Source organism: Equus asinus, chromosome 9 (genome assembly GCF_041296235.1).
Source record: "Equus asinus isolate D_3611 breed Donkey chromosome 9, EquAss-T2T_v2, whole genome shotgun sequence".
Taxonomy (NCBI): domain Eukaryota; kingdom Metazoa; phylum Chordata; class Mammalia; order Perissodactyla; family Equidae; genus Equus; species Equus asinus.
In genome coordinates, this window is record NC_091798.1 from 45379319 (window position 1) to 45393690 (window position 14372).

A 14372-nucleotide genomic window follows, 5' to 3' on the forward strand; every position below is an offset into this window, starting at 1 on the left:
TTTGAATTTGATTTTTATGTGGTGTGAAATAGGCTTCCGATGTTATTTTATGCCAGGTGGCTAGCTAGTTGCCCCAGCATCATTTATCAAATGGCGATTTTTTTCCCAATGCAATGTTCACTCTTATCATACATTGAATTTTCATATACACTGGGATTTATTTCTGGATCCTCTCTTCTATTTTATTGCCAAATCTACAGTCATTGATTTGTCTATTCCTCAGTCAATATCTTATTGATTTTATCATAGCAGCCTTCTGGTTTGATCTTCTGATATCTGGTAAGGCACATTCTCCTGCACTATCCTTTTTCTTATTTGTCTTGGTTATCTGGGGGCACTTATTCTTCCAAATGAACTTCTTAAGATCATTTTATCCAATTCCAAAAGGATTGCATTAAATTTGTAAATTTATGGTAATGTCTTCCCACCCAAGAATAAGAAATGTCTTTGCATTTGTTCAAATCTTATTTTATGAACTTCAATAAGATTTTATAGTCTTTTTCATATCAGTCCTATGGCTTTCTTATTAAATTTATTCATAAATATTTTATGGCTTTTACCATTATTATGAGTGGAGTATTTTTCCCTTTGCCATTTCTAATTATTTATTGCTAATGAAGAGAAGAATGATTGATTTTGGCATATTTATTGTCTGTCCTACCACCTCATCATAATTCTCTTACAATTTTATTATTTTTTCACTGGAATCTCTTGGTTTCTAAGTATACAGGTGCACAATCAGCAAAAAGAGATAGTTGTCAGTTGCCTTTTGCAAATTTTTACCGATTATTGTATTTTCTTGTCTTATTATATTTTATTTTTGAATTAAAATGGTGATGACACGTATCCCTGTCTGGCTCCTGATTTTAACTGGAACAGTGGTTGGCCATGTAAGATGACACATTTAAGGAGTTTTCCTCTATTCCTTCTTCCTTAAAGTGTTTATTTGGAATGACTACTACATTAGGAGTTTTTATTTCTGTTTTCGCTCTGGGCTTTGAGCTATGTCCTCTCTTGATCTTGGAACCCACTAATTGGAGTCTCAGTGTGACCATTCTCTCCTTAAATTCCTCTGATTTTCTTTCTGGTTCAAAAATCATGATTCTCTTGAAAACCCTCTTTGTACTTGATTCTCCTGGAGTTTTGATATTTTGTTGTCTGTGGAAGTCGTCATCCTCCTCGTCCAGCAGCTCTGATTCTGGTCATTCTTCTTTCTCTGGAGGCTGGATCCCTAATGTCAATGGTTATTTTCCACTGCCTGCTCCCTGGGGCTCAAGTTCAGACACTGAAGTACCTTAAGGCAATATCTGGTCTCACAGACAGTGCCTGATAGGGGATGGCTCACCCTGAGGACCCCTGGGGGGAGTGCACAAGGTGTCAGGCCCTTGTGGCAACACTCAATACTCACTTGGAGGAAGCCTGCTACTCTCTGGTCAACATGTGCTCTCCGCCTGGGAGGGTGAGCAGACCCAGCCCACCCATTCAGCCAAGAAAGCCAGCCTCCCTGGAGCCCTTCAGCCCACCTGCCAGAGGCCTTGGCAGCTACTCGGCTCAGGCAAGCCAGAGGATGGGAATTGAGACTAGAAGAGACGGAATGAAAATATCTATTTGATACTCTTACTAAGCTTTGTTTTGGTATTATCCAGTACATATTTTTATGGCTGATAATTCCATGAGCGAGAAAGGCAGGTCTTTGAGAGGAGAAGTGGAAAATGCTAAATTTTTATGTGCTAATATTAGATATTTTAATGGAGCTCCATTTCTTTTTCTTTAAAAGAATAATCTAGGAGAAGAGCATGTTATTCTCTCTGGTTGTGAGACACATCTATGACAAGTGATCTACCAAGGCAAGGTGTTAACCCAGGGGCAGCATTCGGATAGCAGGTCAAGGGCCTCAGAAAAATTTAGCATCCCCTCTGTGCTTGTAAGTCTGGAGTACAAAGTGTCAGGAGCATTGTGGGGACTCCTGCTGAGCGTCTCCAAAATAATCCTGAAACAGTTGGAGGCAGCCCACGGTGTCACGGCCTTGAATCATTAGTTGGTTGAGAAGCAGCAAAGAACCCACCTAATGAGGCACCAGCAAGAGAGTGAAGACCCATCGAGAGCAGCAACATCTCGCCCCCTCGGCTCGAAGATGCAGGGAGCCCTGAGGTGCTAGAGAAAGTGACAAGGGAGCTTGGTGCCAGGAGGAAAAATGAGGGATCTGGTGGCAGAGATTAAGACAGATACAAACTGAAGAGGCTTTAGGCAAAGAACAAGAACTTGGGGATAGGAATGTATTTGGAGAAAATGCTCTAAAACAAAACCATTTTGTAAAAGAAACTCGACCAAGGGCAAAAATAAATCCTATCATGCTTCACATTTTTTTGCAGCTTTTCTTCCTGAGAAGGTCTCTGAAATAACTCTTCAAAAGCCGGTTGAGATAACCTGACAAGGCAAATAGAGATAAAAAGAAGAAGAGATTATTGTAGTTTTATTGTAGCCAAAAGACATGCAAGTTAGAACACAGGCTTTTATATATCCCCTAAATTCACAGATGTGAGGTTATTTTTTAATCTCGAGGAATGTCTATACGACCCCCTCATGTTACCCATAAAGAAACCGAGGCTCACGTGTGAGAGGGACTTGCTTTGGTGGAATCCAGACAGAACTCAAGTCTTTTGTCTCCCACCCAATGCTTTCCACCATCTCCGCTCCTTCTGCTGCTTGATGAGTCACCGGGTCTGTTTCTTTAACACCAGTGATTTCTGGTTACTCAGATCGCCAGCCAGCAATCTCAGGTATCGGCAGAGTCTTGATCAGAGTCAATCTTTCACCTGGCATTGTCTGCAGCCCGCGCTGTGCCAGGCCCTGTGCGGGGCTCTGAACACAAGAAGTAGAACCTGGTCCTTTCCCTGGATGCCCACCCTGGAGCTCTGAGTGACTGTGAAGTCCAGCTGCTGAGGGCCCTACCCCAGGGCCTGCTGTTCTGTCTGAGAAGACAAAGGAGGGCAGGGCATCTCTACTTTCATGGTGACAAGTGCTGAGTGCTGGCAAGCAGCCAGAAAAAGCTCCAGGCCAATAGCCTGGGAGGCTGTTTTAGGTAGAGAATGCCTGTGGGAAGCCTCAGGGAGAAAGCTCTAGAAATCATGAGTCAGCTAGCTTCACTGTCGTCACACTGTGTAGAGGGGGAGATGGCATTACAGTGCAAAAGGGCTCCCAGAAGGAAGAGAAGCACCGGGACCTGACTGGTGAGTGGACCTGAGACATCTGTGGCCACCAGGGCCCATGCTGTGGGCTGCCTTCGAAAGTGAGCTCTGGGCACTCCTGGCGGGTCAGGGACCCTGGTGACCACCCGACACTGCCATGAGGTGGGGGGTGGAGCTGACAGAGTTTGGCCCGCAGGTCTGTTCTCATCACTACGCCCTGAGCATGTGTGATTTCAGACTCCCCCATCTTGGAAGCTGGGCAGAGTTTACCTGGGTCAAGCAAATCCCCAGTGCGAGGGAAACTGCAAGGGAAGCATTTCCTTGCGATCTTTTTGAAGCGTGCTATTTCGAGTCTGCCTTTTAAAACCAGTCAATACTTTCAATACAAATATGCTCACCCTTTTGTTAAGGCAGGCCTCCTGAAGACTGGAACGAGCCCAAGCGTGTGTATACTTGCCTCCATAAAATCCCAGGGCTTCTTATCTCTCAGTCCCATTTATTGGATCTATCAGTAATCCTGAATGTCTGAATTGAGCACTTATTTTGTGCTAGACTCTTTACATCAATTATCTCGTTAAATGCCCGAAACAATCCTGTGAGCAGCAAACCATTGTTATCCTCGTTTTTAGATTAGAGGGAAAAGAGGGTAGGGGACTTGCCTGGGATCACACAGCTAACAAGGGCAAGGATCACAGGTCTGGGTCAATATCCAGGTTTAACCACGCAGTCTGTTCTTGAAACCCAGCCGGCGCTCCGAGATTGTGAGGACGCATTCTGACGCAGCACTCGCCACGGTGAAGCCGAAGCCGTGCTGCGTCATCAGCTCCCACCAGGCCAGCAGGCCGACTCCAGCTCGACTCGCTCTGCTCCGCCAGGTGCCTCTCCCACAAGAGAGTTCTCGTCTGTCTCAGCAAAGCTGAGCTCAGTGGTTTCGGGCCTCATTTCCTCCCTTCTGGGATCTTTTTGTGAGGCTGGGAGCACCAAAGGAACGAGGTGCCCCAGGTAGGGGATAAAGATGAAAGTCCTTGGCAGCCTGCTCAGGTGACATCTGTCACTGTAGGCACTTTGTGGTATTGGGGTAAATATCCAAAACTTGGGAATAAGGCAAAGGGAGGGTGGCAAGTCCTCCCAGTGTCACATTGGAGCGTCATTTAACAGGCCCACCCAAGGTTGTTTACTGATCTGGGCTGGGGGTTGCATCTTTGTTCAAGTCACTATTTACTGCTGACTAAAGGCCCAGACTATGCAGTTACATGTGAACTTACAGATGTGCTTCCAGTAAAGATGCAAACTCTTTCTGGTGCTAAAAATTACCCCAAAGGTTATGGTGGTCATTAACCAGCTGTGTGCCTCACCTGGCCCCACACCCCACCTTCTTTCTCCAGCACCTGTATACCCCCTCCAGTTCTCCTTTGAACCAGCCTCACCGCCCTGTGGGTCCCTCATTAATGAGTTGAATAAATCTCCACCTTAAGCTCACTTTATATTCTCATGAGAGTCATGGGCTTTGTTTGGGGGTTTTTTGCATTTTATTTATTTTTATTGAGGTAATATTGGTTTTCTACATTATATAAATTTCAGGTGTACATCATTATATTTCAATTTCTGTATAGACTACATTGTGTTCACCACCCAAAGTCTAATCACCATCTGTCACTATATATATGTGCCCTTTACCCCTTCGGCCCTTCTCCCTACCCCCTTCCCCTCTGGTAACCACCAATCTAATAATCTCTGTATCTATATGTTTGTTTGTTGTTGTTTTATCTTCCTCTTATGAGTGAAATCATACAGTGTTTGACTTTCTTCATCTGATTTATTTGCTTAGCATAACACCCTCAAGGTCCATCCGTGTTGTTGCAAATGGCAAGATTTCATCTTTTTTACGGCTGAGTGGTAGTCCATTGTGTATATATTCAACATCTTCTTTATTCATCCATTGATGGGCGCGTAGGTTGTTTCCAAGTCTTGACTATTGTGAATAATTCTGCAATGAACATAGGGGTGCATACATCCTTACACATTCATGTTTCCATGTTCTTCGGATAAATACCCAGCAGTGGAATAGCTGGATCGTATGGTAGTTCTATCCTTAATTTTCTGAGGAGTCTCCATACTGTTTTCCATAGTGGCTGCACCAGTTTACATTCCCACCAGCTGAGTATGAGGGTTCCCTTTTCTCTACATCTTCTCCAACACTTGTCTTTTAAAGAAAAAATTAAAGCGAGTCATGTTTTTAAGATATTGAAAAGTGTATTTTAGCACTTGTATTCATCTGTGACTGGAAATAACCATTCCAAAAGCCCTGCCCAGGACCCCTGACAATATGTGGGAGCCTAGTTTGTGCTTTGGTTGGATACAAAGTTGGTTAGGTGCAAACTCCTTAGCAGAATTGAGAGCCTGCTGACAGGTTAGAGGTCCTCCTCCCCTCTCTATGTTCCCGGCATTTCTGACTTGGACTTTGTGGTTTGTTGTGAAGCCAGTCTGTCAGACCTGGGTTTAGGATCTGTGACAGCACACGTGACGAGTTACATTAACTCCTGGTAATGGGCAACAGTATGTTTCCGTTAAGCTTTGGGACCTGGAGAATTTCGCCAAGTCTTTCAGAGCTGGTCAGAATTCTGCTTTCATGAACCACACAGTTGCCTCAGCTTAGGCCTTTGCTCTGTGGTCACTGAGAGGACAGCAGTCACCTGAACAATTTCAGGGAAAAAGGCCAGGGCAGGGGGACGGGGAGGTGCCGAAGTTGAGAGACATGGTAATGGAGGGAGGGGTGTCACTGGCCAGGTGTTCGGGCAGGACAAGGAATGGGTTAAGGCCTGCAATGTTCAAAGATCTAAGCAGGGCTTCCTCCTCTAGCACTGTAAACCTCCAGCCCTTAGAAAAGTTGCTAAATTGGCCTTCGAGCTGTGTGTTCTCAAGGTGTGTGAGCAGTGGAGATCCTACAGGCCAGGTGTGCTGATGTTTGGAGGATCCTGATGTTGGAGAAGCTCCAACAATGGACAGCTGGACCATCCCGGCATGAGTTCCTTGAGGCAGTGACCGTATCCCTGGGTGAGCAGTTGATCCCAAGTCTGAGGGATGTGGGGAGAGACTGATTTAAATCTAGGCTCTGCCACCTACAACCTGCCTGCTGTCTGGCCATAGGCAAATCACCTCTTGACTCGTATTTCCTAATCTGTAAAATGGGCATATACACATGCTACAAATGCATTGAGAGTGAGGCCCGTGTGTCTACTTCATAGGATGTGATAAGGATTAGATGAGCTCATGTGTTCTGTGTTAGCATGGTACCTGGCCCTTGGCATGCCTCAGTAAATAGCAGTTCTGTAAGCATTGCCCTCTGTTGGCTGGGTACTAGAAATGCACCTCTCCCTGGGAGGAATTACCAAGTCTCTTCTCGATACTTGAGTGTGAATGAGACTCTACAGGGCAGAGGTGGACCCAGCACTCAGGGCCCCCAGAAGGTGTAGAGGTTCCCACCAAGGTGGCCAGTGGTAACAGCCCAGGAGGGTTAATCTCTTCCCCACCAGCAGGCTGGGAGGTGCCAAGAGCCTTCTGGCCTAAGGGCATATTTGAGGACGGGGCCCTTTCAGCCAGGAGTGGAGCTTGGGGTGATGGGACCTCCCTCTGACACTCAGTTCCCAGGGGCTGACAAAGGCTTCTGGAGAACCAGAGTCACGCCACTTTCCCAGGGGTACAGTGGGGCAAGGCGGCAGCGTTGCCTCTGCAGTCAGAGCTCCCTGCAGACTGGGTCTGCCTGGGGAGGTCTGCCTGGAAGCTGGGCTTTGCGAGCCAGGCCTCTTCCTGTGCCAGGCCCCTAGCTCTGCACACTGGGCTCCCCAGGCTGCTGCACTCTCCCCTGCCCTGGGGCTCTGCCTCCTCACCTTCAGGTCTCAGGTCACATCTCACCCCCTCAGGAAGGCCCCCCTGACTTCCAGATTCAAGTCAGTGCAGCTCCCTGTTTATGGCCTTCCCAGCATTTCCCACATCCCACCTTCGTCTTTGTTTGCCTCTTCACTCTTGTATATCTTCCTCCACTGCAACGGAAGTACTTTGAGGACAGTATCCTAGTCTGCTTTGTGTTCCCAGCACCTAGAATAAATTCTGTCACATAGGAGGGGCTCTGTGACTAGTCACTGAATGAACAGGTGGATGGAGAGCAGGCAGACAGGCACTCCTGAAGTGCCCATTGTTACACCCGTGGCGTGTGTAGAAACTGCGCAGCCTGCAGAGCTGGGTCTCTGCATGGCTCTCACACAAACCCGAATTCTGCAGCCACATACAAGGTACTTGGGGTGGTCTCTGCAATGAGGGAGTCAAAGTTGACCAGACACTTTGTCTCCGGACCACCTTGGGCATGTCTGAGAGTATAAGTTTTCTTGGGATGGTAGGGGAAGTACTGGAACTGTTACCTCCAGCTCCTGGATGGCACACCCCACACATCTGTACACCTCTGTACACACACCACTCTTCCAGAGGCAAGTCCTCAGCTCCAGGTCTTTAAAAAACATGACCCATGGTACGGGCTGCAGCTCCCTGGTGAGTTGGTATTGTTACACAGAAAGTAAACATGTAATCCATGTTTAAAGGGCTGTGTCTGCCAACAGAAGGGCACTTGGTTCCTGTGCAAGTACCTTCTGTCCGCAGAAGCTGGAGACCACTGCCATTCCAGGCTGGGCATCACAGCAGGCGGCAGTGAGGCCGTCGGTGCACAGGGCGGCTGGTTCTTGGCACTGTGCGTGCCTTCTGCATCCATGTCTCACTCTTCTTGGCACATTTGGGGCCCTGCAGAGTGTGCGGCCACCTTAGAGCCAAGCTGTCATCTCACAGTGGCTTCATGGCCGGGTGGGTGAGGTAGTGGGGATTTCAGCCTGTCCTTTGCTGGAGCACTGAGGCCTGCAGGAGGCCGGACTGCGACCTGCAGTGGAGACATCCGAGGCCGTGCAAGGGGGTGGGGGTTCTCTTGGCAGTCGAGCCGAGGACAAGTTCTCAAAAAGGCTGCCCTTCGCAAACATGCCTGTGGCCGTTAGCTGACTGGGGTAGAAAGCTAATGGGTTTCTCCTCAGGGGCCATTCAGGGCCCCATCCCTGAGCCAGTTACAGAGACTGAGTCAGAGTTTGGAAGCAAAAGAACCAGTTGTGTGTGCTCCGTGGAGCAGGCAGTGGCTTCCTGTTCCGGTCAGTGAAGAAGGACCCCCTTCCTCTGTCCAGGTCTCTGCCTGACCCCTCCGCTGGGATCACGCGGGCTTGCCCCCTGCCCCTGCCAGCCTGCACACCTTCACCTGCTCTCCGAGGTGACAGCAGCCCCATCTGTGACTCCCCATCAGGAATCCTCCTCTGAATCGCAGGGGGAGTCTCTAGCACCCACTGTACAAGAGGACTTGTTTCTCCTGCGGCCATAACTTTCATGTAACAGTTCCCATTCCTGACCGTATTCAGTAAATTTAATTAGCGTTGAAAAGCAGCTTGTTTGGTAAGATGATCAGTTTCTAACCTGGGCCAGCGACTCGCTTTGTGGCTATGAATTAAGCCCATTCTCTCTTTTCAGTGCCTCGTGGTCATCCTCATAAACACTGTCGGCAGTTGCTGGCGGCTTCACTCGGTTACCTTTCCCATTACTGCTTGATCACCGTCCTGCCAGGAGTGGGGAATCCATTCTGTTTTAATAACAAGGAGGAAGTGGTGACAAGGGGCTTGTTTAATGAGGAAACCTCCGGTCAGTCGGTGTCTCTGCGGCCGGGCCCCGGATTCCAGGCCCGCCCCTGTGCAAGGCCTTCTCAGCTGTCGCGAGGCTTGCTGTCTACAGACTGGGAAGGGCAGCCTCAGGGCTTGAAAGCTACTTTTGTCTTAATTGCAAATAATTAGCGATCAAATATTTGCTGACAGCCGATTTCTGTGTCGGAGAGAACCTGAGTGTTCTGGACAACTTCAATGAGCACAGGCTGGCACGAGTGTTTTCTTAACACTGAGCCCTCGAGTACAGCCCGTGGGGAAGGCCTCAGTCACACCTGCAAGCTAATCAAGCGTGGGCATTGGAGGCACAGCGCAGGACACTGTCTTCAGAGGCGTCCACTGCAATCTGGGCCCCCGGGCGCTTCAAAGGAGGAGCCAGGTAGAGGGGGCTCTCCCCGCATCCACAGGGAGCTGGCTTCACTTTGACTGCTGAGGCTGGACTCGTGGCCTCTGAAGCCCCTTCCTGCTCTGCCGCTCCAGATTCCAGTCCTCTTTAACCCCAGAAGGCCCACCTCCATGGACATCTGTCTCTCCTTCAAGCCTGCATCCTTCCCGCTTCCCAAATGCCCCCTTGGAGAAGGCAAGGGGAGATGCACCCCTCAAGAGGTCACTGCATGCAGGGCCCCCGTGACCCTCCCCATCCCAGTCTCTAACCTGGGCTTTCGTAAGCAGCACCAAATCAGAATTAAGGAGATCAGCTTTTAAAACTGTTGTGTTTCTTAAAGCCTTAGTGTGCGGGGGCTACATGAGGACAAAGGCCCCCCACCTGCAGGGCTTCCTGAGACCAGACAGTTGGGCAGAGACTGGGGCAGATGCTCAGGGAGGGAGATTCAGAGAGGTGCTCAGAAGTGAGCTGGCAGTGACCACTTCATGGAGGAAATGGAGCCTGAGGGCAAGTTGGAGCTGGCTCAGGCAGAAGGAGAGGGCAGTCTGGGTGGGCAGCACAGCAGAGCCAAAGTGCTAGAGGCAGGAACTGAGACCAGAGGCTCGGAAACTCGGGCTGCTTCTTCAAAATGGGGTGGCTAGTGGGTGCCCTTCCCATCGTGTGTGGATGTTTATTAGAACCATGATGTGATGGCAGTGCTTTGTGTCCTGGCTCTGTCTTGGGAAAGAAACAAAAGCTGATATTGTTAGAGCTGTATTAGTTTCTTCTAGTAGCCGCCAGCGCTTTCCAGGGTAACCCATTTTCCAACCACCCAGGAGAGTCATGCTAATCAAACACACTCTGTGGCAAAGCAGCCATAAACACCACGGGTGGAGGGCCTCCAGCCCAGAGCCTCCCACCGCCAGGTGCCTTTGGCTCCCTCCACCTGTCAGGAAGATGTGCACTGGGACCAATGAATGCCACCGAGCCTTTACCGTGACATGCGAACAATTAGCAAAGTGGATAAAAGAGAGTCACACGCCCACTTAGGATCTGTACTTTTACACTGCTCAGAGGTATTCTGACCTTCCAGTTTATTATGATTCAAGAAAAAGTCAATATTTCTTAGCTTGTCAAGGCTGGAGGAATTTAAATGAGTTATTGAACCAAGCAGTTAATCTACCAATAACTGATTTTTTTTTCCTTTCAAATCTATAATGATGAAAAGCAGACTTAACCAAAAACAAGCAAAGGAAGGGTTTTTTTTTCCTTAGACATTTTAATCCCATGGGATAGGAGCTGGGGCTGAGAGTTCGGTCTTGAGTGCCAGGGCCATTCTGTCTTCCTGAGTATTTTGAAGACTATTTAATTAAAACTTAAAAGCAAAGACTTGAATGGCTGTAAAATCTACATTCGTGTTTTAATGATTTGTATTTTGGTGTCCTTTTATAATTCTGAACTTCCTTTCTGTTGCCACTAATGCTGCATGGCAATCACCCAACTTTCTGGACCCCTGTGATAGAGTGTTATGTTGGTTATAGATGCTCGCATGGCCTTTCAGTGAAGTGTGCCCTTTCAGCAATAAGTCACTCTACCAGCTGCCCTGCCCGCTCTGGGCACCATGGCCTGAGGTCATGTAATGTGTTGGGTGCAGCGGACACTCAGCAACATGGCAGGTATGAGACCAGAAGTAACATGGCAGCTGCCATTTCCAGGGTCTCAGCCTTCTTGCCCATGGCTGCAGCTTTGTGCTAGAAAACGTTGGACTGTGGAGAAAGGCTGCAGGTGCCACTGTGGATGACGTGTGTCCTGGAGAGCCATATTCTCCCCAAAGGAAAGGGTAAACCTGTGGCCTTCCTGCCTTGGCAGCTCCCCTCCGGAACACATAGAGTACTGCTTTCTCCTTACTCCACTTACTCCCTAAACTCCATGATGGCTCCCCAGTTCCTAACATATCAGACGAAATTCCTCAGGGTGGCTCTCTAAGTCTCCCAGAACCACACCTTGGCCCCCTTACCCTGCTCCCACCCCTGCACAAAACTCCTCCTCACGTCAATCTCGCCCAGAGGTGTGCAGACACTCCTGTGGCGTGGTTAGGGGAGCCTTGGCCCAAGCCTTCTGACTCTTGGAACACCCTTCTCGCAGCCGACAGGGTCCCTTGGCGGTTTGCCACTTCCATATGGCCTCCCTGTTTCCTCCTCCCTCCCAGGATGGGCAGGGTGAGCTAGCCATGAACCTGAGCTCCACACAGCAGGGCCCTGCTCTAGCACCCACACTCACCTCCTGTTGGAGGGGCAGGGACTCCACTGGGCACTCTGAGCCCCCCAGGCTTCAGCTTCATAGGCGAGTGGAGCCTCTGCTCAAGGAAGCGTGTGACTCCTGCACTCAAGGACTTGCAGCTGACCCTCTGTGTTTGTGTGCCTGGCAGGGCTTTCCGGCCACAGTGGGCTGCCAACCTCCTGCGGAAAGAAGTTCTGCAGCCGTGGGAGCAGGTGTGTGCTCAGCAGGGAGACGGGGGAGCCCGAATGCCGGTGCCTGGAGGCGTGCAGGCCCAGCTACGTGCCCGTGTGCGGCTCCGATGGGAGGTTTTATGAAAACCACTGTGAGCTCCACCGTGCTGCGTGCCTGCTGGAGAAGAAGATCGTCATCGTCCACAGCAAGGACTGTTTCCTTAAAGGTAGGGAGACAGCTTCTTGCCCCTATGCTTTTGGGTTTTGTGTTGGATCTTCGAATGCCATTTGACAAATGACCTGGGTGCTGAGTCTGCAGGTTAACTGTGTAAAGGCAGTAGAGAAAGAGGAAGCCTGGAGCCTTAACAAAACGGCAGCAGTGGCATTTCCACGATGCGTGTTCTGTTTGTGTCCACCTCCAGAGGCTCCCCGCCCTTAGAGGAGGCCCTTGGAGGGCGGAATCCAGGCAGGCCCAGCCAAGCCCTGGCTGGTGCAGAACACCTGTCCAGCAGGAACCAGATCACAAGGGGTTGCCCAGGTCTCTCCTGCAGGATAGGCCCTTGCAAGCTGGTGACAGGGACCACATTTAGCCCTAGGGACGGAGTTGCATGAATCAGGAGGCCATGATATGTATAGAATGTGGCCGGATGGATACCAGCACAGTGGTTCCCAGCATGGCAGGCACTCAAACTCTGTCCTGGAGCGGTCGCTGACGGTTCAGACCCTCCATGCCTGTCCAGATTACCTCTGAGCAAGACAAGGAAGGCCCTGCGTGGACTTTAGAACATGTCCTTGGAGTTGGGGAGAAAGGGTTCATGCTCCGTGCTGGGGTTGAGTCAGAGGAGAAGGGCATGTCAGCTCCCACCGGCCGGTGGGAGCCTCAGGGACGGGCCTTCAGCTCTTCACGTGCTATTTCATTCTCAGCACCTGACACAGTGCCTTGCACCAAGTAGATGCTCAGCGGCTCACAACTACTTGAAGATGTGAGTGTTAGAATCCAAATTCCTGTGTTGATGCGGCCCCGTGAATGCTACATGCCACAGCCTGTAGAGATAGTTGTGATGCTGAAACCAACTGGCCACACATCAATAAATTAGGAAATATGAAAAGCCAGAAGCAGCATGTGGAGAGAGGGGAGCAGGCCCACTTCACCTGAGCTGGGGGACTTTGGAGGTAGGAGAGCCCACCTGAGGTTGTATGAGGCCAGAGACCTGCTTTGGGGTAGGGCAGGGAAAGGAAGAGAAGACTTGGGATGGAGCCCACCAAGTGCCTGCAGGGCTGACAGAGTAGGGCTTCCAAGTGGTCCGAGCTGTGGGGGGCCTGGGCGCCCAGAGGGGAGGGCAGAGCTCCAGCCTCACTCCAACAGGCTCCAGGCCCAGGATGGTACGGCCGGGATGTTGGGCATTCTCACTGGTGGAGCACAGGTGTGTTGGACTCCTACAGCCTCTACCCATGCCAACTGCACCCTATAAAGAGCCACTTTCCCACCCTCGCCCACAGACCATGGCAGTGGGGTCCCAGAGCAGGTGGGGCTTTGGAAGGTCAAGTTTATCCTGTGATGGAAATAGTCTTGGACACTTTCATGGCTGCACTTATGACACTAATGTGGAGGTGCTTCAGAAATCATGAAGCACATTATGGAAATGAGGCCAAAATGAGCCCAGGAAAAATGTCCCTGGTCTGAAGGCACTGCCCAGCTGCACGCCTGCCGATTCCCAGCACCGTGAGCACTAAAATGCTTGACCAGTTGCTCCAGCTTTATTGGCCGTGTTGAATTTTATAGACTGATGTTCTGTTCTCCAGTTTCCAATATCCTCCAAATTGCATCTTTCTAAAGGTTTTTATTTCTGCATCAGAGTGTGCACAGCCTCCCTCCCCATCGGTTATTCAAACAGCATTTCTCATTTCATGCAAGGGAACAGACAACCACCACAAAACCTGCCGCGGTGAGGGATGAGGTGGGGAGAGCTAGAGAGGATAGGGGTGGGGGCAAGCAGATGAGGGCTCGGTTCTGCTTCATGCTGATTGAATTTATCCACCGAATCCTTCTGATTCATTGAGTTTTTCACAGATGTTGTGAATTCCCACCCGCTCGGTGTGGCATTGCTGCTCTCCTGGAGGAGAGAAGTACCTGCAAGCTCCTGGGGAGACCTGGGGTTGCAGCCTGGCTCTGCCACTTCCCAGCTGTGTGGCCTTGGGTGCATCACTCCACTTCTCTGGGCCTTTTCTTCAGCTGTAAAATGGGGCTATCGGCTATACCTACCTGCTCTGTGGAGAGAAGTAAATGAGATGCTGCACAGAAACCACTTAGCATGTGCTTGGCACACTACAAATGTTGGTTATTAATGACACCTGGTTGTCATCATTTGCTCTAATTCAACGTGGCCTCAGGCTTAGAGCAGAGAGGTGCACAAACTGAAGGGAATGCAGAGGTGGGAACAAGGGCTCTGCCTAGCAGGTCTGGTCCCAGGTAGCTTGCTGGTAGATGGAGTGTGGGTGAGGACGGCGCTGAGAGTCAGGTCCTACTGCTGTCCTAGAGATGCCTACCTGGATCCAGCTCTCCTCCTCCTGCAGACCTGGCCCTGTGGGTCTGGACCCCATGCAGAAGGCTTCACTGCTTCATGCTCAGGGTCAG

General features: G+C 50.0%; 1 protein-coding gene across 4 annotated transcripts in view; it reads left to right on the forward strand.

The window, feature by feature from the left end:
- Positions 1–14372, forward strand: part of FSTL4 (follistatin like 4) — a 399058-nt gene that overhangs the window by 182843 nt on the left and 201843 nt on the right. For all 4 annotated transcript variants that reach the window (XM_070517384.1, XM_070517383.1, XM_014856745.3 and 1 more), the window contains exon 4: positions 11716–11964. In XM_070517384.1, coding sequence (XP_070373485.1) covers positions 11716–11964 — 249 coding nt within the window. The remainder of the gene's footprint in view (positions 1–11715; positions 11965–14372) is intronic.